Below are 25,833 nucleotides of genomic sequence, written 5' to 3'. Positions count from 1 at the left end.
CTTGCCATTGGGGAGTACCTTCTCAACAAGGAAGGGCTGAAGCAGGTTCTTATTGGCAGACTCAGAGTTGGCATGGGGGCGAACACCAATGGGGGTGTGAAGCCCATCATCAGGAATGTGCAGCAGATCCATGAACTCTTTCCATGTAGCAGACAGCTGACGGCCATTGGTCATCTAGGTCATCCTCCGCTCCTCCCCGGGATGAAAGTACACTGAGGCAAAGAACTGACAGATGAGCTCAGGGTCATAGTCATGGTGAAAAGAGATCACCGGCTCAATAGCAAACTGCTCCACCAAGTCCAGAGCCTCTCCAAAATAGTCACGAAACTTGTCCTTCCGCATGTGATGCATGTCTATCCACTTGACCTCCACGAATGTATTCTGCTTGCTCTTGATTACATCCAGATAGATGAGAACCTGTTGCTTGTTCCAGAACATCTCAGTGCCTCTGAGCACAGCCCGAGGAGTCACATAGGGATTGACCTCCGGCGTTCGACATACTCAGTGACAGAAATCTCGTCCATGCCCTTAGCAGGTTCCTTTTGCTTGCTGGCAGTGGTCTTGACATTGCGCTTGGGGGCATTGGAGCCCTCTGGGGCTTCATCTTGGGGGTTGTGCAGACGCTTGGAGCCAGTGTCACGACTGGGATTGGAACGGCGAGAGCCACCACCTGAGACACAGAACGCAAAAACACCCACAACAGCCAAGAGATATTAATGCAAAGACCACAACAAAGCAAGTGAAACAAGCAGAAAGCACACATGATAAATGCCTAGAGAGAGATTTGATCCCTACGGTAGTACTGCCAAGTGCTGCGGAGCTAAGATAGTAGTACGGCTCTTAGACGCGGTAGTACCGTGCAAGATCATGGTAGTACCAGGTGTAGGAGCAGTAGTACGACCTTAGCGCCGTGGCTGGCGCGGTAGTACCGCGTCTGCAGAGCGGTAGTACCGCACGGTACGGTAGTACCGCACCTGACCGGCGGTAGTACCGCAAGAGCGGTAGTACCGCACATTAGGCACGGTAGTACCGCACCGCGTCAGATCTGAACAGGTTCAAATCTGAAAAAAGCCCGCGAAACCACGGCGGTACTACGGTTGGACAAAGCTACCACAAGACAGCATATCAAGTATGTTTCCTACGCATCACGACTCTCCTACATCCTACTCTTGCACAGATTTGGCCTAAAATCTCAAGAACGACAAGTTTCTCCCCAAAAACCTAGAAGCAAGAGAATAGCCAAGAAAAAGAGGGATTTGGGGAAAAACCTTGGTCCATGGCAAGAGGAAGTGGTGGGGAACGATCCCACCGGTCGGAATCCGAGGAGAGTAGCCGGAGACGGAGATCCGGCGAGGGCCTCCGGCGCCGTTCTTGAGAGAGAGAGAGACGTGGAGAGAGAGACAAAAGAATGGGTATGGGGAGTTGGAACTCCCCTGCCCGAGTCATAACCCCCACGCGCCCTCGACGGTGCGGTAGCACCGTGCCCAGACACGGTAGTACCGCCCGGCGCGGTACTTCTGAAGTATCGCACCAGAGCGGTAGTACCGTGCTGTGGCGCAGTAGTACCGTGCCTCCCAAAGCGGTAGTATCGCGGCCAGACGCGGTAGTACCGTGAGCTCAAGAAGATGCACGTTTCGAGCACACGAAAAACTGGATCTTTGCACAAAACACTCCGAGCCAACACGACACCACAAGACCACGCAACACACAAAACCAGAAAGGCACACGACAAACGAACCAACCACGAGACACCACCTCTCCAAAAGAGAGGGCGGTGGCCGTAGCCACCTATGTTTGAGTCAATTGGTATGGCACCGCGAAGAATTATCCTTGGGTCCATGACCAGAACTCGTATTTGAAGCACAAGTACCATCAAACATGGCTAATGTGAAAGACTTGATTGATTTATGCATAATGGGGGGAGGGAGAGTTCATTGAGAGAACATCACTCCCCCTATGTCCATGCCTACATCTAAATAGGACAACACGTTGAGTATGGTGGGGTGTGCAAGGGTTCAAGCAACATTGCTCGAATCGATGATATTTAGCTCATGCCTTAACTCGCGAAATCTTGCTTCATCCAAGGGCTTCGTGAAGATATCTGCAAGGTTATCATGAGTGTTGACGTAGTTGAGTTCGATCTCTCCTCGCCTAATGTGATCCCGGATGAAGTGATACCGAATCTCAATATGCTTCGTCTTGAAGTGTTGCACCGGGTTGAGAGAGATCTTGATGGCACTTTCATTGTCACACCAAAGAGGCACTTTGTCACAAATGACACCGTAATCCTTTAGAGTTTGCCTCATCCATAAGAGTTGTGCACAACAACTACCGGCCGCCACATACTCCGCTTCGGTGGACGAGAGAGACACACAACTTTCCCTTTTGGAGGACCAACTTACCAAAGAGCAACCAAGAAATTGGCACCCTCCGGAAGTGGACTTCCTATCCACTTTGTCTCCCGCCCAATCGGAATCCGAATACCCTACAAGCTTGAAGTTTGCTCCTTTTGGGTACCATAGGCCAAAGTTTGGGGTATGAGCCAAATATCGAAAGTTTTGTTTGACCGACACATAGTGACTTTCCTTAGGTGCGGCTTGAAAACGTGCACAAATTCCCACACTCAACATGATATCCGGTCTAGATGCACAAAGGTAAAGCAATGAACCTATCATGGAGCGATATACCTTTTGATCCACCGCTTTACCATTGGGATCTATGTCAAGTTGGCACTTGGTAGGCATGGGACTGGAAGCCGGCTTGACATCACTTAGCTTGAATCTTTTGAGCATGTCTTGAGTATATTTGGCTTGATTGATGAAGGTTCCTTCTCTTCTTTGCTTCACTTCGAACCCTAGAAAGAACTTCAACTCTTCCATGGAAGACATCTCGAACTTTGAGGTCATGAGAGCAGAAAATTCCTCATTGAAAGCTTTGTTAGGGGAACCAAAGATAATATCATCAACATATAATTGGCACACAAACAACTCCCCTTTGACCTTCTTAGTAAAAAGAGTGGGGTCGATTAGCCCAACTTCAAAACCACGGTCTTGTAACAACTCGGTAAGGTGGTCATACCACGCACGTGGGGCTTGTTTAAGGCCATAGAGTGCCTTATCGAGTTGATACACATGATCGGGAAAGTAGGGATCCTCGAACCCGAGGGGTTGCTTGACGTAAACCAATTCATTAATAGGACCATTAAGAAAAGCACTCTTCACATCCATTTATTGTAACTTAAAGTTGTGATGAGAAGCATATGCAATCAACATGCGAATGGATTCAAGACGAGCAACGGGAGCAAAGGTTTCACCGTAGTCGATACCCTCGACTTGGGAGTAGCCTTGTGCTACCAAACGAGCCTTGTTGCGAATGATGATCCCATGGGCATCTTGCTTGTTCTTAAATACCCACTTGGTTCCTATGACATTGTGATTCCCGGTCGGTCTTGGCACCAATCTCCACACTTTGTTGCGCTCGAAGTTGTTGAGTTCTTCATGCATGGCATTGAGCCAATCCGGATCTTCTAGCGCCTCATAGACCTTGTGGGGTTCCACACAAGAGGCAAATGCGTGATGCTCACAATAATTTGCTAATTGTCTGCGAGTGCTTACCCCCGTTGTAGGATCTAGAAGTAGATGTGTCTAGAGGGGGGTGATTAGACACTTAGTGCTAAAGTTGCAATTTTTTAGGCCTTTTTGGTTTGAGTGGAGTTTTAGGCACAATTTCAACATACACAATACATATCAGGCAAGCATGCAAAGAGTATATGAGCAGCGGAATGTAAAGCATGCAACTTGCAAGAATGTAAGGGGAAGGGTTTGGAGAATTCAAACGCAATTGGAGACACGGATGTTTTTCCCGTGGTTCGGATAGGTGGTGCTATCCTACATCCACGTTGATGGAGACTTCAACCCACGAAGGGTAACGGTTGCGCGAGTCCACGGAGGGCTCCACCCACGAAGGGTCCACGAAGAAGCAACCACCCACAAAGGGTCCATGAAGTAGCAACCTTGTCTATCCCACCATGGCCATCGCCCACGAAGGACTTGCCTCACTAGCGGTAGATCTTCACGAAGTAGGCGATCTCCTTGCCCTTACAAACTCCTTGGTTCAACTCCACAATCTTGTCGGAGGCTCCCAAGTGACACCTAGCCAATCTAGGAGACACCACTCTCCAAGAAGTAACAAATGGTGTGTTGATGATGAACTCCTTGCTCTTGTGCTTCAAATGATAGTCTCCCCAACACTCAACTCTCTCTCATAGGATTTGGATCTGGTGGAAAGAAGGTTTGAGTGGAAAGCAACTTGTGGAAGGCTAGAGATCAAGATTCATATGGTAGGAATGGAATATCTTGGTCTCAACACATGAGTAGGTAGTTCTCTCTTAGAAATAGGATGCTGGAAGTGTAGGCTTAGTCTGATGGCTCTCTCCACAAATGAAGAGGAGGTGGAGGGGTATATATAGCCTCCACACAAAATCCAACCGTTACACACAGTTTTCCAATCTCGGTGGGACCGAATCAACAAACTCGGTCGGACCGAAAAGGTAAACCTAGTGACCGTTAGAGATTTTTGGTGGGACTGACATGCAACTCGGTAGGACCGATATGGTTAGGGTTTGGGCATAACGTAATCTCGGTGAGACTGATTACACAAACTCGGTGAGACCGAATTTGGTAATTAGCTAACCAGAGAGTTGGTCAGGCAAACTCGGTGGGACTGATTTGCTCTTTCGGTGAGACCGAAAAGTTACAAAAAGGAAACACTGAATTTACATTGCAATCTCGGTGGGACTGATTCGCTTTTTCGTGAGACCGAAAAGTTACGAAAGGGAAACAGAGAGTTTGCAATCCCATCTCGGTGAGACCGAGATCCCTATTGGTAGAACCGAATTGCTAGGGTTTGGCAGTGGCTTATGACAAGTGAAACTCGGTGGCGCCGGATAGAAAGAATCGGTATGACCGAGTTTGTCTTAGGGTTTAGGTCATTTGTGGAAGTGGGAAAGTAGTTGAGGATTTTGGAGCATATCATTAAGCACATGAAGCAAGAGGCTCATTAAGCAACACCTCATCCCTCCTTAATAGTATTGGCTTTTCCTATGGACTCAATGTGATCTTGGATCACTAAAATGTAAAATGAAGAGTCCTGAGCTTGAAGCTTTAGCCAATCCTTTTTCCTTAGCATCTTGAAGGAGTTCCCACAACCTTTAGTCCATGCCACTCCATTCTTGAACTTATCTGAAACATGCTAGATAGAAATGTTAGTCCAACAAGAGATATGTTGTCATCAATTATCAAAACCACCTAGGGAGCACTTGTGCTTTCACCCTTTCTTAAGCTTCCAAGCACATTCGTCATGAGATGATCCTTGGTGGAGAGCTTGGAAGTAACCTTGGCGGCACGACGCTCTAATTCCTCCTCGGGGGTGAGACGAGGAGTGGTCACTTGATCATCTTGAGCGTCGTCTTGGGCTTGTTCCTGTACTTGAACTTGCTCGAAGGATGAGAGAACTTGACCTTGGGCATCACTTGATGTGTCAACACCGTCTTGAGCGTGATCTTGCCCTTGGTCATGTTCTTGAGGATGAGGGCCTTCATGTTGTTCTTCGGAAGCGTGTGGGCCTTGGGTTGGTGATGGCTCCACTTGAGTGGAGCTTTGCCCTTCTCCTTCGGCCACAAGGGGTTCCTCAATGGGCAGGATAAAGCCAACACCCATTCTTCTTATGGCTCGGGGAGGAATTTCATCACCTACATCACAAGTGCCACTTTGCTCCACTTGGGAGCCGTTATTCTCATCAAACTCCACATTACACGTCTCCTCAATAAGTCCCATGGATTTATTGAGGACACGGTAAGCATGAGAGTTTGTAGCATAGCCAACAAATATGCCCTCATAAACTCTAGCCTTAAATTTAGACAACCGAACACCTTTCTTGAGAATGAAACACTTACACCCGAATACCCGGAAGTACTTGAGGTTGGGCTTGTTACCGGTGAGTATCTCATATGGAGTCTTGTTCAAGCCCTTGCGAAGATAGAGCCGATTTGATGCATGACACGTGGTGTTGATGGCTTCGGCCCAAAAGTTGTACGGAGACTTGAACTCCGCCATCATGGTCCTTGCCGCATCCATCAACGTCCGGTTCTTCCTCTATGCAACACCATTTTGTTGAGGGGTGTAGGGTGCGGAATATTGATGCTTGATTCCCTCATCACTAAGAAACTCATCCAAGGTGTAGTTCTTGAACTCGGTGCCGTTGTCACTTCTTATTGTCAAGATCTTTGCATTGTGTTGACGTTGTGCTTCATTTGCAAAGTCAATGACGGTTTGTTGGGTCTCGCTCTTCCTCTTGAAGAAATACACCCACGTGTACCTTGAGTAGTCATCCACAATCACCAAGCAATACTTCCTACCTCCAATACTATCGAAGGATGGAGGCCCAAAGAGATCCATGTGAAGGAGCTCCAAAGGCCTCTTTGAATAAATGATAGTCGTGGGAGGGTGAGCCTTCTCATGTAGCTTTCCTTCGATATAGGCACTGCAAGCACGATCTTTAGCAAAACTAACATTCGTTAGTCCACGGACATGGTCCCCCTTGAGGAGACTTTGCAAAGATCTCATATTGACATGGGCTAAACGGCGATGCCAAAGCCATCCCACATCAACTATAGCCATTAGGCATGTCGCGGTCTTAGTGGGTCGCTCCGAAAAGTTAATCACATAGAGACCGTTCTCGACATGCCCAACAAAAGCTACTTTAAGAGTCTTGCTCCACAAGAGGGCCACGGTATCGATATCAAAGAAAGTGGCAAAGCCCATGATAGCAAGTTGACCAACAGAAAGTAAATTGTATGCAAGGGACTCAACAAGCATGACCTTCTCGATCGTGAGATCATGAGAGATGACCACCTTGCCAAGTCCCAATACCTTAGAAGATGAGGCGTCACCCCACTCGACATTGGTGGGCATAGATGGAACCTTGTGCACGTCCACCACCAAGTCCTTGCTTCCGGTCATATGATTTGTAGCTCCGCTATCGAGCAACCATGATCCCCCACCGGAAGCAAACACCTACAAGAGATCAATGCTTGGTTTTAGGTACCCATTTTGTAATGGGTCCTTTGATGTTAGTAACAAGGGTTTTTGGAACCCAAATAGACCATTCAATGTGTTCATGAAGATAACCAACAAATTTGGCATAAACATGCCCATCACTAGCACGGCATAACACATAAGAAGGGTTAAAATCGCCGGCTTTGTTGAGAGGGGTGACATTGCCCTTCTTGACATTGTTCTTCTTCTTCTCCTCGGGGGCACTCTCTCCCTCCCTCACAAAGGTTTGCATGAGGGGAGGAGGTCGTTTAGTCTTGTCATTCTTCTTCTTGTTCTTGGAGTCGAGCGCGTACCCAACCCCTTCCTTGGCCACACCTCCCTTTTGGTTGATCAAGAGATCTTTGAGGTTCTTCTTGCCTTGTATGAAAGTTGCAAGACCTCTCTCGAGTTGCTCCTTCAACTTAGCATTTTCCTCAACAAGATGTATATGCTCACAACACGGGTTAGTAGCATTTGCATTATCAATTAGAACCATATGAGGAAAAGTTGCTTTCTCCTTAGTTAGCTTCACTTGGAGTTGATCATGAGACTCCTTGAGATTAGCGTGAATACCCTTCAAGGCCTTGTGGGCCTTATCAAGTATATCAAACTCCTCTTTGAGTCTAGCAAGATCAACCCTGAGTTTGGCCTTCTCGGAATTTAGCACACGAGAAACAATGAGGACATGATCATAATCTTTCTTTAACTTAGCATGATCAACGTTGTGTGACTCCTCAAGAGCCAAACGAAGACCACGCTCTTCCTCAAGAGCATTGGAAAGATCCGAAATCTCATCGGCATAGTCACGACTATGCCCTTACATCTTAGAGATGGTGTCTTCGTGAGCCTCGATCATGTCATTGGCTTCACCAAGTTGTTCCAAGAGAGCAACAAAGTGCTTCTTGGATTTTCCCTTGAGTTTGCCCATAAAGGCCTCAAACTCGTTAGCCTCCACATTAGCTCCCTCAAGTTCATTAATGCTATCCGTCGAGGAAGGATGATTAATGATGGTAGTTTTGATGTTGGAGGTTACCTTGTTGGTGGCTTTAGCCACGAGGCACTTGGCGGTAATGCTCTCGTTGGGTGAGTCGAAGAGAGACACCCGTGACGTTGTTGCAATGGCAACGGAGGCCATGGCAACTCTAGGATGCTCAAACACCCAAGAGTAACAAGATCCGCAAGGGATTAGTGGGGGAATCAAATATCTCTTGGTGGAAGTGTAGATCGGGGCCTTCTCAACCACTACCAAGCAAATCAACAAGTTTGGTTGGCTAGGGAGTGAGATCGGGCGAAAATGGAGCTTGGAGCAATAACGGAGCTTAGTGGTGGAAGAGGTTAGTCAACGGGGAAGAAGGGGACCCCTTATATAGTGTGTGGAAAAGATCCAACCGTTACCCACCAACCAGCCCGCGGCCAGCGGTACTACCGCGCGTGGCCAGCGGTACTACCGCAAGGCCACGCGGTACTACTGCTTGCAACCAAGCGGTACTACCGCACGGCTGTGTGGTACTACCGTACCGACCCACAGTACTGCCGCAACCCCAGCATAGAACCGATAAACAGACGCATAGGAGCTGGGGGCGGTACTTTCGCAAGCGCGGTACTACCGCCCCCCCCCCCATGCGGTACTACCGCGAGGCAAAATCCCAGCCAGGGGAGAAGGGAAACTTCCGTGCCTACTTCCGCAAAGAAACGGAAGTAGCAAAAACCCGACACAGTAGTACTGCCGAGGGGCGGTACTACTGCCTGACTGCATAGCGCGGTACTACCGTGGGGCAAAAATCCCAGCCAGGGGAGAAGGGAAACTTCCGTGCCTACTTCCGCAAAGAAACGAAAGTAGCAAAAACCCGACACAGTAGTACTGCCGAGGGGCGGTACTACTGCCTGACTGCATAGCGGTACTACCGCTTGGCGAACGCGGTACTACCGTGGGCACCGGCGGTACTACCGCACTACCGCTCGGTACTACCGCGAATGCCCACGGTACTACCGTTGACTTGGGAGCAGTACTACCGCAACCAACAACGGCAGCCAGACAAGGGAGGCAAGAAAACGGAGGAAGCTCCAAGGAAGAAGGAGGGGATAAGGAGACGTGTACGTGATGATTCCACCCAGACCTTTCCAACGCGGACCCCCTCTTAATAGTACGGCTTTCCTACGACTCAAATCCACCAAAAAGAAACGTAGAAAAGACGCCGTCTTCGTCAGTCTTCGAGGGTCACCCAATCGTCTTGTGCCTAGCAAAGAAGTGTCTGGAATACTCATGGCACACGATTAGTCCGCAAATGCGTTGTCATCAATCACCAAAACACTTAGGGATAAATATGTCCTTACAACCGGTTCGTAAGGACCTTTAGTACCGGTTCTGGAACCGGCACTAAAGAGTGGGGACTAAAGGTCCCCCCTTTAGTCCCATTTCAACACGAACCGGGACCAAAGGCCCACCACGTGGCACGAGGCGCGCCATGGTCTGGGGGACCTTTAGTACCAGTTTTTTTCTGATTTTTTTAAATAAAGCAAAAACAGCCCGCCTACTGGGTCGGCACGGCCTGCATACGACTAGAAACCCAACCTCTAGTTGGGCCAGGATGCAAGCCCGTGCGGCCCAGTGGCCCCACAGGGCAGAAGACTCGTAATAGGCCCACAAAGGCCTGCTTAGAGAGGAGCTCGACATGGTAGCCGCGGCGGGGCTTATAAACCGGTGCGAGCTCCTCTCAACTAGCTAGGTGGGACTAAACATTATGCACTACGGGTGGCAGCGCACCACCTTTAATACCGATTGGTGGCTCCAACCGGTACTAAAGGGGGGGTCTTTAGTACCGGTTGGAGCCACCACCTTTAGTACCAGTTGGTGGCTCCAACCGGTACTACAGGGGGGTCTTTAGTACTGATTGGAGCCACCAACTCGTACTAAAGGCCACCACCTCTTTAGTACCGGTTCGTGGCACGAACCGGTACTAAAGGTTCGCCATGAACCGGTACTAATGAGCGCCGCCCGCCTAGCCGTTGGAACCGGCACTATTGGTCACATTAATCCCAGCTCAAATACAAACCGGGATTAATGAGCTAAACATTTGACCCTTTTTCTACTAGTGTTAAGCTAAAGATTTCAATAATCTCAATAAGTTGTATCATCCTCCCACTTACTCCTTTAACGAGTAAACCTTTTCTCGAAAAATATTCATTCTCTAACAAAAATTTTGTCCTTGAATTTTTGTAGAAGGAACACAAAAACTACAATCAAGCATTTTTCTAAAATATTCTATAACTCTTTATAGTTTCGATGGTGGATCTGTTCAGTGAATATTTTTCTATTTCATTTGTAAATCCCCTGAAATTTTAATAAGAGCAGATCGGTAATTATAATAATTTCACAATTATTCAATTGTTTGCTAAACTTGTGACTTGTATGTATTTCTTCATGAAAGAAGAATCATTTTTTATCCTTTTTCATAATGATATTATATACTTCTAATTTAAATATTACAATCCAACTCAGTTTTCAAAATTATTTGTTCAAACTTAAATTAAACTCACACATATGTTCTCATTGTCCTTTTAACCACCCACAAACGATTAATCAAATCTTCCTTGAGATGCTCATGAGTTGCTCGATGCCGAAATTCCTGATACATTTGAACAAACTCATCAAATGTGTCCAGATTTTGATGTGGAAGTTGGATAGGGTCACCCATGCTCTCAAATTCCAGACCTCTAACAACATCTTCACCCTTACCCTCCACGATCATGTTTGTGCATGATCACACCACATGTCATCGCCTCCCATAAGGTCTCTAGATCCCACAGTTTAGCAAGTTCATGAACAACTGAAAAAGGAGCTTGGAGCACTCCAAATGCCCTCTCCACATCCATCTAGCTCCTTCTTGTCTTTGGGCAAAGTGAGCTCTTTTCTGACCAACTAGCTCAGAGATAACCTTGACGAAGGTAGCCCACGAAGGATAGATACCGTCAATGAGATAGTAGCCCATGTTGCACTGATCCCCATTGTAGTTGCGAAGAGGAACATGCTTTTTAGTCAACCTATCAAACAATGGAGACCACTGCAGTACATTGATGTCACTATGAGACCTGAGCTTGCCAAAGAAAGCGTGCCAAATACAAAGGTAATATGATGCAACTATTCAAGAATGGTGATATGCTTCTTAGCATGAGCATGTTATTGTCCTTAGAGATTTTGGGAAGTTCTTCCATATTCAATGCATGCAATCAAGAGATCCGAGTAAACCTAGCCACCCTCTTGCTCCAGAAATTGCCAGGACCCTCCCAATGTCTGCGACAGTTGGTTCTCTCAATTACTAAGGCCCAAACACCTCAACAATCTCAGTAGCAAATCTGACCATACCGTCTTTGCATGTGCTCTCAAATATCCAGAGATACTCATCCCACGAATTTGCGGTTGTGCCATATGCAAGCATCTGCAATGCAGCCGCGCCCTTCTAGTAGCCAGAGAATTCAATCCTTCCTACGACATCCATTTTCAAGATGAAGCAGTCACCGTAAGACTGAACGTCATTGTAGAGGCGACCAAAGGGAAAAGCGCCGATGATAATTGTTCGTAAATAGGGCATCAGGGGCAAAGTAGTTGTCCATGAGCGTCAAATGTCCCCATGCCCTGTTCTTTTTTTGAACAGTGAAAGGGCCCAAGGCCCAGACTTCATTGGATAAGCATCAAAGCATGGATTACAACAGGACCCAACAGAAAAATAAAATTACAAGTAACTCCCTAACTTTAACATGTAGGACCCCGAAGTGAGAGCAAGAAACGCGATTCGGGTCCTTGACAGCCCGCGCCCGGATTGAACCTCGCCGCCGCCGGGGACGAACCACTTGGTGCGACAAAATCGCCACAGAAGCATAACCTGCTCCGCATGGCCTCTGAGTTGCAGTTGGAACTGCCTCCCATAAGGCACGCAAGCCGGGAGGAATAGAGTCGGCCGCCATATGACCAGAAGAAGCAGAGCACCGGTAAAGACCGCCAGCCAGCCAAGGGTGTCGTAGCTCCACCAAGGAATCCTCTACTGATAAGCTCGAACTCGATCTGAGCTTCAGATTTCTGCATCTTCCTTGCTCCTCATCCACCCCCATGATGGCCTCAAAAAGCAAGCAACAACAGATGGTTGCCCTCCAAATCCGGGAAGATAACATGCTTATTGGAGAGGGAGAGCTCCTGCTAGATCCACTCCTATATGCTCCGTCCTCCATGGAAGACAAGCTCGGGAGGAAGCCGACAAGCACGAACGCTGCCTGGACGCATCGATGGGGAGCTCGAGAATGGCACAACGCTAGACGCCCCTAAGGCAAGACTCTCTCTACTACTAGATTTACTACTACTATATAAAGAGGGAGGCCAACCACCTATCCCATCCTCACGCCGGACGGCAGAGCCGTCGGAGAGAAAGATGGAAAGGAGCAAAGTTGGAGCAAGCAAGACGACTCTCAACGCGAGCGCTTCTCCCATAGCTGTCCATTCCACTGGAACTCTTCCCCCATGCCATGTTGCTTCGAACATTGCCAAGACCCTTTCGGTGTCTGCGACAACTGGTTCTCTCAAGTATTGAGGCATAAACAACTCGACCATCGCAATAGCAAATCTGACCATAGCGCATCTGCATGTGCTCTCAGACATCCAGAGATACTCGTCCCATGAATCTGCGTTTGTGCCATATGCAAGCATGTGCAATGCAGCCCAAGATGAAGTAGTCATCGTAAGACCGGACGTCATTATAGAGGCGACCAAAGGCGAAAGCGCCGGTGAAAATTGTCCATGACTAGGGCATCATGGGCAAAGTAGTCGTCCATCAGTGTGGCAAAATTTCGTGTTTTGACCCTCTTTTGAAACTTATTCGAGATCTGACCCTAGTTTGATTTTTTTCGAGATCCGAGCCTTTTGCTACCGCCAGGGTCCATGGCGGTAGGGTGTAACAGCCTACCGCCAAGACCTTGGTGGTAGGAAACACCCCTACCGCCAAACAGGGTGGCGACAGCCTATACAACCCTACCGCCAAGATGCTCGGCGATAGGCACGAGCACGCACTGTGTTCAATACTTAAGAGGAATTTGCGGTAGTGCATGCAACCCTAACGCCAGGGACTTTGGTGGTAGGCTGTTATACCCTACCGCCATGAACCTTGGCGGTAGCAAAATGGTCAGATCCCGAATTTTTTTAGACTAGGGTCAGATTTCGATTAAGGGCCTGTTCTGAAGTCCTCCAGCTCCATGCTTCACAACCTAAATGTGCGGAGATGAGCCGGACGTTTTAGCTCCAGGAAGCTAGCTTCAAGAAGCCATTGCCGATCCTAGTGTAAACTAGTAAGCTTGCACGTGCAATGCACGTCTCAAACGATGACCAAATGATATCCACATCAATATAAAAAATGGATGCACGGTATTGTATTGCCGCTCAATTGTATTTTCAACAGTGAGATCGACATCACTATGGTCATGTTGCTACGTATTGTCAACGGTATTATGACCTGACAACAGGCTATTAAATTAGCTACAGATGCAATACTGAACAATGCTGCGATAAATATCACAAAGTGAGATGGAGCGATAGCTGAATAAGAGTACTTGCAGGGTTTTTCATTGAGCATTTTGTACTGAATATAGCCCCTGAAACATGTGCACTGAATCAGGTTGTACATGATCTGAAATTGAAGGATAACTTAGTACACCTACAAGTTAATTGGAAGCTAGATAGAAGGTAGGGCACTCTATTTTCTCTCAGACCTACAAGTGAATTGGAAGCTAGCTAAAGTGCGCATGCTAACTGAATGGTGACTTTTGATATGCGAACTACTAATCTTAGGTACATCTGTATCTTCCTCTAGCCTATACATTAGGAGCCAAGCATTAGCAGTAACCAAAGCACGAGAAGCTTGATGGCTGGCATCACAAGAGTCACATCAATCAATGTTTGGGTCAGAGAGCACAAGAGAAGAGGAGAGAACAAAACCGAGAGGGTTACTGAACCGGTGGAGAAGAAGATTATAGAGACTCACAGAAGCAGCTACAGCGACAGCAGTGAGGCCAAACTTGAGCAGGGTCATGATCATACTTCTGCGCCACGAAAATAAAGAGCGAGCAACACATACTACTCAGTAAATAGCAAGTTATGTGATGAATATAATATCTGTTGAGCCCATCCACAGAAAAAATCTGAAGTAATAAGAAAAACAAGAATAAACATACATGCATCATTTATGTACAAGAAAATTTTAGCATGATTCGTTCTCTGACAGATAAGTCACATAATCATCGCGTAAGCATAGGGGATAAAAAAACGATATTGAAAAGAAAAGTAAGAAATTGACCCATTATCCTAAGATCTGCAAAAGAAAAATAACGGAGCTAAGGATGATTTGAAGTACTGACCTCCTCTATGACAAGGAATAGCGCCAAGGTCTGATGATTTGAAGCACTGACCTGGTAATATTGGAGCATGCACCAACTCAGTGGTAGAAACTTAGGGACAATCATCCGTCATGCTCAAGCCATTGCGTCTATCACCTCCATGGTTGCCTCCTACGCTTCCACTGAACTGGAGGAGAGCAGTCTGCGTTCATTATTTATCTTTTTAAGATACTAAGTGTTCAATCATAATCACACAGTTAGCTAAGAACCATACTAATTGATAGAGAAGGGTACAATTTGAATGAATATCTGGCGGAACATATGTATAGAACAAATATCCTAAAGGAAGTACCACAAACATTAACTACCACAACTATGGTATATTATCAATTGGTCCAAGTTCTCCATTGCCACCACATCTCTTTCTTTCTCTCATCACAACAGCAAAAGCAGAAAAAAAAATTAAGCGGACTGAAGTTGTTTTGACTGCCTAGATAACAAAATATTGGAGGATATCGCACCAACTTATTGTAGTACCAAATACATGCTGCCTAGATAAAATAGATTGGGGCATTTACTGACAGAGAATATACAACAAAAAATGGTTGAAGAAAACAGAACAAGGATAGAACAGTACACAGACTGTACTTAGTAGAAACACACACGAGAGAGAGAGAGAGAACACTTGAACTGTTGTTTTTTGAAGTTGACGCCCAAGTTGTCATTGTCGCTGCAGCTCAAGCTCAAGCTCCATGCCTTCCTGGTCTGGTTGTTCGTTGACTTCCTGATGCATGTCGGAGTGGTGCTGATCAGATTCTCAAGCAATGTGAAGAGCGTCGAGCCCGTAATCACATAATTAAGTTATGCACATTTCAACTTACCGGACAACATAAAGGATTAATATCAACACTTTAGCAGATACATTTAAGACTTAGATGCTCTGAATTTCTTCATTTGCAAGAAAAATGATATTGCAAGGTAGGTCATTTTCTTGTACAATCAAATCTCCAAAAGCACCTAAATTTCAGTGTACAACCAGAATAAGAATACCTATAACAATATAGGCCTGGAAACTCTTAGTGCAAAGATTAAAACAACATAATTTCCTAAACTTACAAGTTTTGCAGTTTATTTTTAAATCGATTATTTTGTATCTGATTATTTTCTGAATTAATATAGAGTTGGAATAGTTTACATTGATGATTGGCAGTAGTACTTAGTGTCCATCAATATTGCAGGCGTACTGAAGGATATTGATCAAGAGCTAGCTAAACAATTTCATATATGGAATGAAAATCAAGAAGTAATGGCATTAAGATAATCAGTCAAAGCACATACCAAAACAAAATTTGAAGCAACCAGTCTTCGTAGCAGCCAATTTGTTAAAAAGCTACAAGGCAATATAATTTGTTAACTATATAAGAAAGGGCCATTAGATTAGATATTAGAAGATGATTCTGAAAACAAATTGGAGCCGAAACTGAACCTTGCTGAACCCTCCACTACCTCGCATCGGCACATTCACACGCACTCGCTGCACACCTCACAGAGCATTGACTTTGATAACGAGGAAGCACCTGATTATTTACTGCAGATGTCCACCTGCAAATCGTTTTTCTAGGGTTAACACTTGCAACTTGCAAGTTATAAAAGCAAAACACAATGTGTTAGCATTATAAATTTATAACTTGCAGGTAATGAATAATTTGACCCTCCACATACTGCTTGCACTTCCCTTGCGTATTGAGAATGCAATTCAGTTTGCCACATGTGATAATCGTTCCATGAATTGATCAGCAACAAAGGTTGTTTACTATTTGTTATTCAATCAAATAGTCCCAATCAACTTAATACGAAGCAATGTAGAAAAATGCAAGTCACAGCAGGGAGAAAATCTATCAATTGATGAGTTACATATAGAATATCAACGATGCTAAGTGTGTGGTGGGTGCAACGGCAACCTCGTGCGGCATGGAGACAGCGTCAGCTCTCGGGGAAGACAACTATGAGGCAGAGGTCGTCGACTCGTCCTGGTGGCCATCCTGGGTGAAGTCGACGAGCTACACATGGACGACAACAGGAGGTGGCAAATCTCACCGGATCCGATCGTTGGAAGGCTCAGGATGCCAGATCCGATGCAGAGGAGAGCCTTCCCCTGATCTTCCAGCGCAGAGAATCGGTGGCGCGTTCCGCAATTACGGCTATGGGCGTATAGAGCAGCAACCGACGAAGGGAGAGCAGCCGGCGGCGAGCCCGTGGGGCAGAAAAAGAGGAGCGCCGAGAGCTCGCATCCGTGGGGGCGGCATCCGACCAAGAGGAGAGCCTCCGGCGTCGAGACCATGGGGCGGCAGAGGATGAGCGGCCGGAGGAGGTGACGGCGATCCGAGCTCGCGTCCGTCTAGAATTAGAGGAGGAGCGGCGGGCGGCGACGGCGATCCGCGCTAGCGTCTGTGGTGCAGCAGAGAAGGAGCGGCTGGCGGGACGGCGGCCCCGGCCCCTGCGATGCGTCGGTAGCAGAGAAGTGGCGTCGTGCGTGCAGTTTGATGAAGACGTGGGCTACAACATTTTTTCTTTTCTTGAAAGGGGTCATTAGCAGCTAATGGCATGGTGGGTAATTAAAGCCTAAAACGCGTTTAGTATTCTGGAGGGATGTAGACCATCAGATCGTAGGTTTTGATGGATAGGATGATTTGGTTCTCCGCCCTCTCTTTTTTTTATAGTGGTAGCAGATACGAAGGAGTTTGAGAAGTTAGGGAATCGCAACTTCACAATCCACAGAAGCTTGGAGTTGGCTGAAGTTACAAGGGTTGCCACCGCCAAGTCAAGAAAACGGTTCGTTTCATCTCTCTTCTCCCGTTTTTCATCTCGTGGAAACATGTTCAACGTGTCTCTCCTTCCATTTTGGGCCGCATGCAGCCTATTTAACGATTTCTATCCAACCCAACATGGCGCAACACTCGCAGGAAGCCCAAGTTGGCGATGGAGAAGCTGTTTTCAGTGCAGAACGGACATGAATTGCTGCGTGGAGCGAGAAGTTAGGTTGAGAAGCAGAATTTTTGGAGTTGGGAGAGTTGGGAGGACTTTAGAACGGGCCATAAGTTTCAGAAAATGGTTAAAACATGAAATTTAGACCATCAGCGTCAAATGTCCTTGTGCCCTGTTTTCGATTCAATAGTCGACGTGATCACTTAAAATTGAGAATATGCTCTTCCACACACTTTGAAGACGCCCTTTAGAATTTACTTTGCCCTAAGCTTTGCACGCAGCGCATAATCTGACATTGCTACGTTTTCCGGAAAAGACCGTGTTGCTAAACTAGGCCTGGGCCAAGGAGAAACCGCGGTGCAATCACACTCAAAGTGGGCCACACACACCATCCTAGCCGTCCAAGTTGGCCGCAGGGCGGCCGAAGGGGCCTATCCGCAAAAAGCCGCGCCCATGGTGCGGTGGGGGTGCGCGGTGCGCCTCCCCCCGGCAACTGGTGGGCGTCGTCCTCCTCTTGTGCGCACCAGGTTCCTCCTCCCCTCTCTCTCTCCTCCATTCCCGCACCCTCCGTCGCGACACATCGCCCCAGCCAGAATTCCCCCTTGCTGTCATCTCCTCCCCCCAAAGCCGCACCGATCCAGCAGCTTCCTCACAACCCAACCCAGGTACGGACTGGCCGGCTCTCCCCCAATTCCTGAATCCCCCCCTCCTCTCTCCAGGTCCAATCCACGCCGTCTAGCTCGCCCGTCGCTTCCTAGCTCGTCGTGTCGGCGTGATCGGCTCCGCGGAGGCGAATCGGACCGACGGGACAGGAGCGGAGGAGAGCGCGCGCGGGGGCGGGGGGCGGGGGGCGGGCACACAGGGTTTCTCTAGGGTTCTGATCGCGACATGCTTTGCTGGTGCGGGGGTCCTAGGTGAGAGTTTTGCGAGGAGCGGTGGTGGCACACGTGCTCGTGAGTTGTGGGAGTACGTGATGTTGCCGGTACGGAAAATGATTGGGGATTTGGTGGGGCTGGGAGCTGTGGGAGGTGTTATGGGAGAATTAGGTGCCCTTGTGATTGTCCTGCCCCCTCTGCCTACAGTTGCCTGTCCCCTGGGGTTTAATTCAGATCCTCCTGTATGGGCTTTAGACAGTGCCTGTCATCCTGCGAGTTAATAGCACATAGTACCACATGCGTACCAAGATGTGTTTCCTTGTTTGACTATATATATATGGTGTCATACATAGATTGCACAGTGAATAGAAACCTGCCATTTTCTTTTGTTTTTCTGTTGAAAAAGGGCATTTGTTGTTGTATTATGAAGCTTCAGAGCGTGAATAAAAGTTGCGTTATCGATGGTAGAAAGATGGTCATTGCCCCACATCAGGACATACGTATGGTAGCGTCTTCTCTAGAGGATCCTGCATGCGTGTGTCTATGCAGAAACATGACCCGGTTTCTAGCTTCAAAGGAAGTATTGACTTTACACTTGAGAGATGGTAAAAAAAGCGCTCCTTTGAGATTGCAATGTGGTTTAATCTGCTTCTGTTCTATTACTTTTTTTTGAAGCATCACAATGGTAATACTAATTGAGGGCCTAGTATTCTTTCTCATAATTTATCTTGTGATCTGTCATTGGAGTAGACAAAAATATGGCTTAGACAAGAAGGAGAAGGACAAATGATATATTAATAATTTAATATGTTGCTGGCCACCAGTACGCAACTTTATGACTCTTGCTAACACGTTTTATGATGTTGCCATTTCTTTGTTTTTTTGCTCGTGAGATCCTGATCACACTAGTTAGATTGTTACTTACTCATGGTTGATTTCAGGGTGCAGATATGCATGCTTGATATAGCTACAGTTGCCTATGTTTATGATGGTTACAATTCGTACGGTGTAACCATAGGTTCCCTTTATTAACTCTTCATTTCTTAACCTGTGGTAGATTAATGGATTAACATTTGTGCTAAGGTTATTCTGTAGGAACATATCAAAATCAATTTATGGGAAAGACACAATGCTTGTGCACAATTCTTGATGAGGAGGTGTGATCTGAGACAGTCTCACAACAGCAGGGTTTCTGGAGGAATGTCATCCTCTTTACCTATTCTGCCAAATTCTCTGAAAGAAACCTTCCATGGGCCTTACAATCCGCAGCTCACTCCGATGCAAAGGCAACCGACGAGTGATCTTGTGCCCTTACATCAGAGTGCACTTCCATCTGCTACTTTGCACCCAAGAGCTGGTGCTATGAGATCATCATATGCAGCCTCATTAGGATACTCACCTAATCCTCTGGATTCTGCGCCTAACCATGAGAGGCAGTCTATGGTTGCTCCTTTTGCTCCTCAGCCATCAGATATCGAAGTATTTCAGACCTTATCTAATAATAGCCCTGGAGGTCACACTGGGGCAACTTGGTTCCCAGGTTCGGCTGATGGTTTATCAGATTACAGGGATAACATCCCTGCTTCTGGTAGTCAGATCCAGAACGGCGGTCCTGCTGTGACATCTGATGTGGTTGCTAAACAAAATGAATGGTGGGCAGAAATAATGAATGATGATTGGAGAGATATTCTAGATGCAACGGCTGCTGATCCCCAGTCAAAGGTATGCAAATGAAACGGCATAAAGAGTCATCGTGGCAGCTCTGTCTTGGGTTCTGATAGTTTAGAAGTAATCTGTAATTTATTTGTTTATGATGACATATTAGCCAACCTTGTGAAGTTGTAATTTCACGTAAGTTCTTTGCCAGTGCATATACTGGTATTATGATATCATTTTTGTGTGGCCAACCTAGATACCTTAATGTATGTCAATTTTAAAGTTAAGAGGAAGTTTTGACTTACTGTATACTTCTCGGGCCATACTTCCATTTACAAATTGGGGCATACTTCTTGGGGCCTCTTTAAACAGTGTAGGTAACCATCCCTTCCTCTTATTGGAAGTTTAAAACTGATGTGTAGTAGGTTTTGCTAGAGTGATGGTTAGGGCACCAGTAAATGATTTCTTGTTTGCACTGTTCAAAGAGGGTCGTTATTAGATCGACTACTAGAGTTTACATTAGAATCTTGTAATGAATGTTCATGACTTGATATGAGTGTCTCTCTCCGCAAATTCTTCTAAGGGATATATGCTGCTTCTTCTCTAATTCTCTTTGGCACAAAATAGAAATACGCGGTCCACTTAATTTTAAGGTGGAGGTCTCTTAACTTGTTGGAGTTGGAGTTGTAGTTTCTAGAGTGATATTTGTTTCTCACTGTGATGCTTTTGGTAAGCCCATTCGATTTGTTTCTTTTATGACCAAATGTTTGTTGTCACCTTTGTTGTAGTCCATGATTCAGCCTTCCAATTCGGCTGCATCACAGCCTGCTGTCAACCAGCCAGCTTCATCTCATGCTGGAGAGATTTGCAATGTAGCTAGTCCTCCCAATAGCAACTCTGCAGCCAAACAACGGATGAGGTGGACTCCAGAACTCCATGAATGCTTCGTAGACTCTGTAAATAAGCTTGGTGGTAGTGAAAGTATGTCTGCAGTGCTGTTGATTCCCAAAAGTGCATTTTAGATATGAATCATGTTCTAATGCTTGTACTTTTTGTCTTGTACCTTCAGAAGCTACTCCCAAGGGTGTGCTGAAGCTTATGAAAGTTGACGGTTTGACAATATATCATGTGAAAAGCCATCTGCAGGTTTGCCATTAGCTTTCTAAATTCTCGTTCTAAACAATAGTGTTGCCCACAAGAGATTTGAGTTCTCACTTCCCTTTTCTGGTTTGTGTTGCAGAAGTACCGAACAGCTCGCTATAAGCCAGACCTAACGGAAGGTTTGTCTGGATTAGATTTTTTTGCACTTGTATTTTATATAGATCTTCCCTGCACAGGTGCATAGTTGATATTATTATTCATGACCCATGATGCCATCGTATTGAGTTGAGTACATTTTTATGGTAATGGTTAGGGCTGACGCTTTTTTATATATATGTAAATCTTCTCATGACGCGATATTATTTTGATAAGGTTCCATTATTGCACAGAATTCATGCATCTACATTGTGTTTGGTATAATTGGTAACATAATATAACCATTCCATACCAAATTATCAGGTACAGCAGAAAAAAGGACTACCACCGAAGAGTTGACTCTAGACCTGAAATCGTGAGTGGATAATTGTTTACTTATTATCTATTATTCTGTACTCTAGCATGATACCCATCTCTCATGATGCTTATTGGTAGCTGGTTACTGTGCAATGTGACATCCATCAACTATTAAAGCTAAAACCAATAGTTAAGATGGTGGTTTAGTTTGTAAAACTGAATTTCGACTAATGCTCAGTAATTACATTGAGAAAACTGATGCTGATATAAGTTTGCGATTCAACTGCATTTTAATGGGGATTCGAAAAGATAGCTTCAATGTAGGCAATTGCCCAAAATGGATTTTCTTCCATAGATACGTCCTGGTATTCGCCTTCTGATCAAAATCATAAATAAAAAGATAACTAAAATGGGATATAACCCAGGAAAACTTTGAAGGAACTTACATGCCCACCAACAAATGTCATGTGGTGGGCCTTGGAGGAAACACAAAGCCCCAACAAAGTACATTACCCTCATCAAGGACATGTATGATAATGCTTTGACAAGTGTTCGAACAAGTGATGGCGACACTGATGACTTCCCGATTAAAATAGGATTGCAGCAAGGGCAGCTTTGAGCCCTTATCTTTTTTGCTTTGGTGACGGATGAGGTCACAAGGGATATACAAGGAGACCCATGGTGTATGCTCTTTGCGGATGATGTGGTGCTAGTCGATGATAGTTGGATGGGGGTTATATGCTCTTTGCGGATGATGTGGTGCTAGTCAATGATAGTTGGATGGGGGTTAATAGGAAGTTAGAGCTATGGAGTCAAACTTTGGAATCGAAAGGTTTTAGGCTTAGTAGAACTAAAACTGAATACATGAGGTGCGGTTTCAGTACTGCTAGGTCGAGGAGGAGGTTAGGCTTGATGGGTAGGTGGTACCTCAGAAGGACACCTTTCGACATTTGGGGTCAATGCAATGCTGCAAAAAGGATGGTGATATCAATGAAGATGTGAGCCATCGAATCAAAGCCGGATGGATGAAGTGGTGCCAAGCTTCTGGCATTCTCTATGACAAGAGAGTACCACAAAAGCTAAAAGGCAGGTTCTGTAGGACGGCGATTCGACTCGCAATGTTGTATGGTGCTGGGTGTTGGCCGACTAAAAGGCGACATGTGCAACGGTTAGGTGTAGCGCAGATGCGCATGTTGAGATGGATGTGTGATCACCCAAGAAAGGATCTGGTCTGGAATGATGATATACAGGAGAGAGTTGGGGTAGCACCGATTGAAGAAAAGCTTGTCAAACATCGTTTGAGATGGTTTGGGCATATACAGCGGTGGCCTCCAGAAGCTCCAGTGCATAGTGGACGGTTAAAGTGTGCCGATAATGTTAAGAGAGGTCGGGGTAGACCAAACTGGACATGGAAAGAGTCCATAAAGAGAGATCTGAAGGACTGGAATGTTCACCAAATAACTAGCCATGGACAGGGGTGCGTGGAACCATGAGTTGGTTTCATTGTTGTCGTCGTCGTCGTTGTCATTCATCGCATAGTTGTCACGTTCAGTTATAATACCAAGTCAGCTCTATTAAACTTGGTCCTGTCAAATCAATTTAGTGGCTTGGCTAATGGAGATGCTAAGTTTCATATTCAAACTTTTTCTCAATTATGTGAGATTTTGGAAGTGCAAGTAGTAGTAGAACCTAATATTATTTTGCTTCCCATGAAGCTGTTTTACCTCTTAATGAGAAGGGGAATGATTTATGTTTTGATAATACAGGATTCTACTACTTGCAGTTTTAACATCTGACATATTTCAAAAAATGTTTTATTAGCCCTTCAGCCTCTTCAGAAGCGAAACCAGTAATTTTATTTTGCTGCACTAAGTTTCATGTAGCTAGATTGATTTTGGAATTCTGTGCACCAATCATGGGCAGATTGATGTTCTTATAGGTGAATTAGCATAAATATCAGATGGTGGGGTGCAAATTCCTTTGTTTTTCTTGTGTTACCTTTGGTCTTGATGTTTTCAGTGTCTTAACAAGAGGTCAGGTACATTTCGCAAACACTTAGCTGACTGGAAAGATATAACACATTTTCCGGAGCTTATGTCTAGGTTACTAGCACTGTCAAGATTCCTGGTTACTCAACCAACTTCCTCAGGTGTTATTACTTGAGGAAGACGCTATTCTTTTGATAGTTATGTTGACGTGTGTCTATGCACACACATTTTATTGGCACTGGAGTGTTCCATTTTCTGTCTGTTCTAAATCCATGCTGTACAGACCTAGCAAGCACTGCGAATTGCCTTGCAGTTAATCCATTTGTTTTGAAAAAGTTGTTATTTGTAGCTATGATATAAACAATATGCTCACAGTTATGTTTTTCGATGTCGAACTCACAATCAAAAGTGTTGTTGTTTGTGCTCCCAAGTCTTGGTCATGCTGTAAATGTGGATCTCTCAAATCCTCCCTCTGTTATGAGAGTTTAATGGGGCCTGTTGAACCCAATTTATTGGGAAAACTTTGTTTTTGCCACTCTAGTTTTTGCCAACTTTGCTTAAGCCACTCTAGAATTTGACATTTCACTTTTGCCACTCTTAGATTTTGACAATATATCACTTTTGCCATTCCGTGGCAAAAGCAAAATTTTTAGAGTGGCAATTGTGATACATGTCAAAAGCTAAGAGTGGCAAAAGTGAAATGAAAAATTATCGTTTTTGCCACGGAATGGCATTTGTGATGTATTGTCAAAAGCTAAGAGTGGCAAAAGTGAGATGTCAAATTCTAGAGTGGCATAAGCAAAGTTGGCAAAAACTAGAGTGGCAAAAACAAAGTTTTCCCATTTATATTCACTTTGTATTGGTCCGGAAAAAAAGTATTTTTGAGGATTCATTGTGAGTCAGTGCATTCTCTTGCTTTGTCAGCCATGATTAACACTATACATGATATTTTTCTTATACAGGAGCATGGATCTTACTGAAGCGCTGCGCCTTCAGATGGAAGTTCAGAAACGTCTTCATGAACAACTTGAGGTACTAGTCCAAAAGAACATAGACTGATTCTTAATTTAGGTGATGTCTAGGTGACCCAATAAAAAAAGTTGCATGCGAAACGTAATAGACTTCTGGATAAACAAATGTGAGGAAACATTGTTCTTTTTGCACACTTATAAATCAAATTGTGACTGCGGTGATACTCTACAAAAGAAACATCCACATAATTGCTTTGGTCTTTACATGATATAGGCCATGCTCAGTCAGACTATTACCATGATGAAACACACATAGTCTGAACTTCATTCCATCTTTCTATGACAGACCCAGAGAAAGCTGCAGTTGCGAATTGAAGAACAAGGGAAGTATCTTCAGATGATGTTTGAAAAGCAGTCTAAATCCAATACTGAGAAGGTGCAGGATCTATCCTCGGGAGCTACAACAACCCTATTATCTGAACTGAGCCATCCTGCAACCAGAGATAAGGATAATGATGCAGCTGATGACCTAAATAGAACAGGAGAGAACCCTGTGAGTGCCGAAATAGGAGAAACTTCCATGCATGCAGGTGGCAACCAGGAGATGGCAGAAAGCGAGTCTTCTGACCCCCTTTCAAATACTAATGATGGTTCTAAGGCCCCGCAAGAGAAGCGCCAAAGGGTGCATGATAGTTAACCATCAGTTTGGCAATTCAGATGATAGCAGTTCAGTCAACGTATAATAGGTAAAAAAAATGGTTCCATCCCTGTGTCGATGCTGATCTGCAAGTCTATTGAGCCTAGCCACCTTAATTATCTAAATGGAATCTTTTGGTGGCCGCTTGTATAAACTGCTAGCAATAAATCAAATTATCTCCTGAAGCATGGTAATTGGTAAATAAGTATGCCTTGAGGTCTAGCTATCTTTCTAGATATATAGTTGTTGTTATTTGAGGTTTCAAGCGGCAGAAGACTGAACTGCTAGAATGCTAGTCTCTGTCTTGATGCTCAAAATATTGAAATACCTGACCCGTTTTGGTTTGGGTGTTGCAATTTTTAGAGTTAGCTACGTATTGGCTGAACTCATGATGATTGCAAAGTTTTGTGTTATAAGATGGTAACTTGGGTCAACTTCTCTGAGATATGTACTGCTTGAAGATCTTTCATCTTTATTTGTTCTGCCATGTTTTCCACACTTAGGCCCCGTTTGCAACGTCGTTTTAGCAGAAAACCCCTGTAAAAGAAAACGGCTGATATCCGTGTACCTACTTGGATTGTCTGTAAAACTTAGGCTTGTCTCTCCTCAGGAGAGAAGTGCATATTACACCCCTCAACT

General features: G+C 45.3%; 2 protein-coding genes across 7 annotated transcripts; one reads left to right on the top strand and one right to left on the bottom strand.

The window, feature by feature from the left end:
* Positions 1-15,189: 15,189 nt before the first annotated feature.
* Positions 15,190-16,809, bottom strand: LOC147975980 (uncharacterized). The gene is made up of 4 exons (XM_087519704.1): positions 16,430-16,809; positions 15,975-16,070; positions 15,807-15,858; positions 15,190-15,252 (listed from the first exon to the last, which is right to left on the bottom strand). The coding sequence occupies exons 1-4, from the start codon at positions 16,807-16,809 to the stop codon at positions 15,190-15,192; spliced, it is 591 nt and encodes a 196-aa protein (XP_087375830.1).
* Positions 16,810-17,859: 1,050 nt separating this feature from the next.
* On the top strand, positions 17,860-25,628 carry LOC125551747 (protein PHOSPHATE STARVATION RESPONSE 1). 6 transcript variants are annotated; one of them, XM_048715049.2, is made up of 9 exons: positions 17,981-18,118; positions 19,270-19,346; positions 19,424-20,050; positions 20,773-20,965; positions 21,054-21,130; positions 21,225-21,264; positions 21,545-21,596; positions 24,489-24,558; positions 24,844-25,628. In XM_048715049.2, exons 3-9 carry the CDS (start codon positions 19,478-19,480, stop codon positions 25,192-25,194), a joined length of 1,356 nt encoding a protein of 451 aa, XP_048571006.2. In that variant the 5' UTR covers positions 17,981-18,118; positions 19,270-19,346; positions 19,424-19,477; the 3' UTR covers positions 25,195-25,628. The 6 variants fall into 6 exon arrangements, with proteins under 6 accessions (XP_048571008.2, XP_048571003.2, XP_048571004.2 ...); XM_048715051.2 differs by lacking the exons at positions 17,981-18,118; positions 19,270-19,346 and adding an exon at positions 17,860-17,980; XM_048715046.2 differs by lacking the exons at positions 17,981-18,118; positions 19,270-19,346 and adding an exon at positions 17,863-17,969.
* Positions 25,629-25,833: the final 205 nt, after the last annotated feature.

The sequence above is a fragment of the Triticum urartu genome, chromosome 4A (assembly GCF_056163025.1).
Source record: "Triticum urartu cultivar PI428250 chromosome 4A, HENAU_Tu73, whole genome shotgun sequence".
In the NCBI taxonomy this organism is placed as follows: domain Eukaryota; kingdom Viridiplantae; phylum Streptophyta; class Magnoliopsida; order Poales; family Poaceae; genus Triticum; species Triticum urartu.
This window is presented reverse-complemented; position numbering and strand designations above follow the sequence as displayed.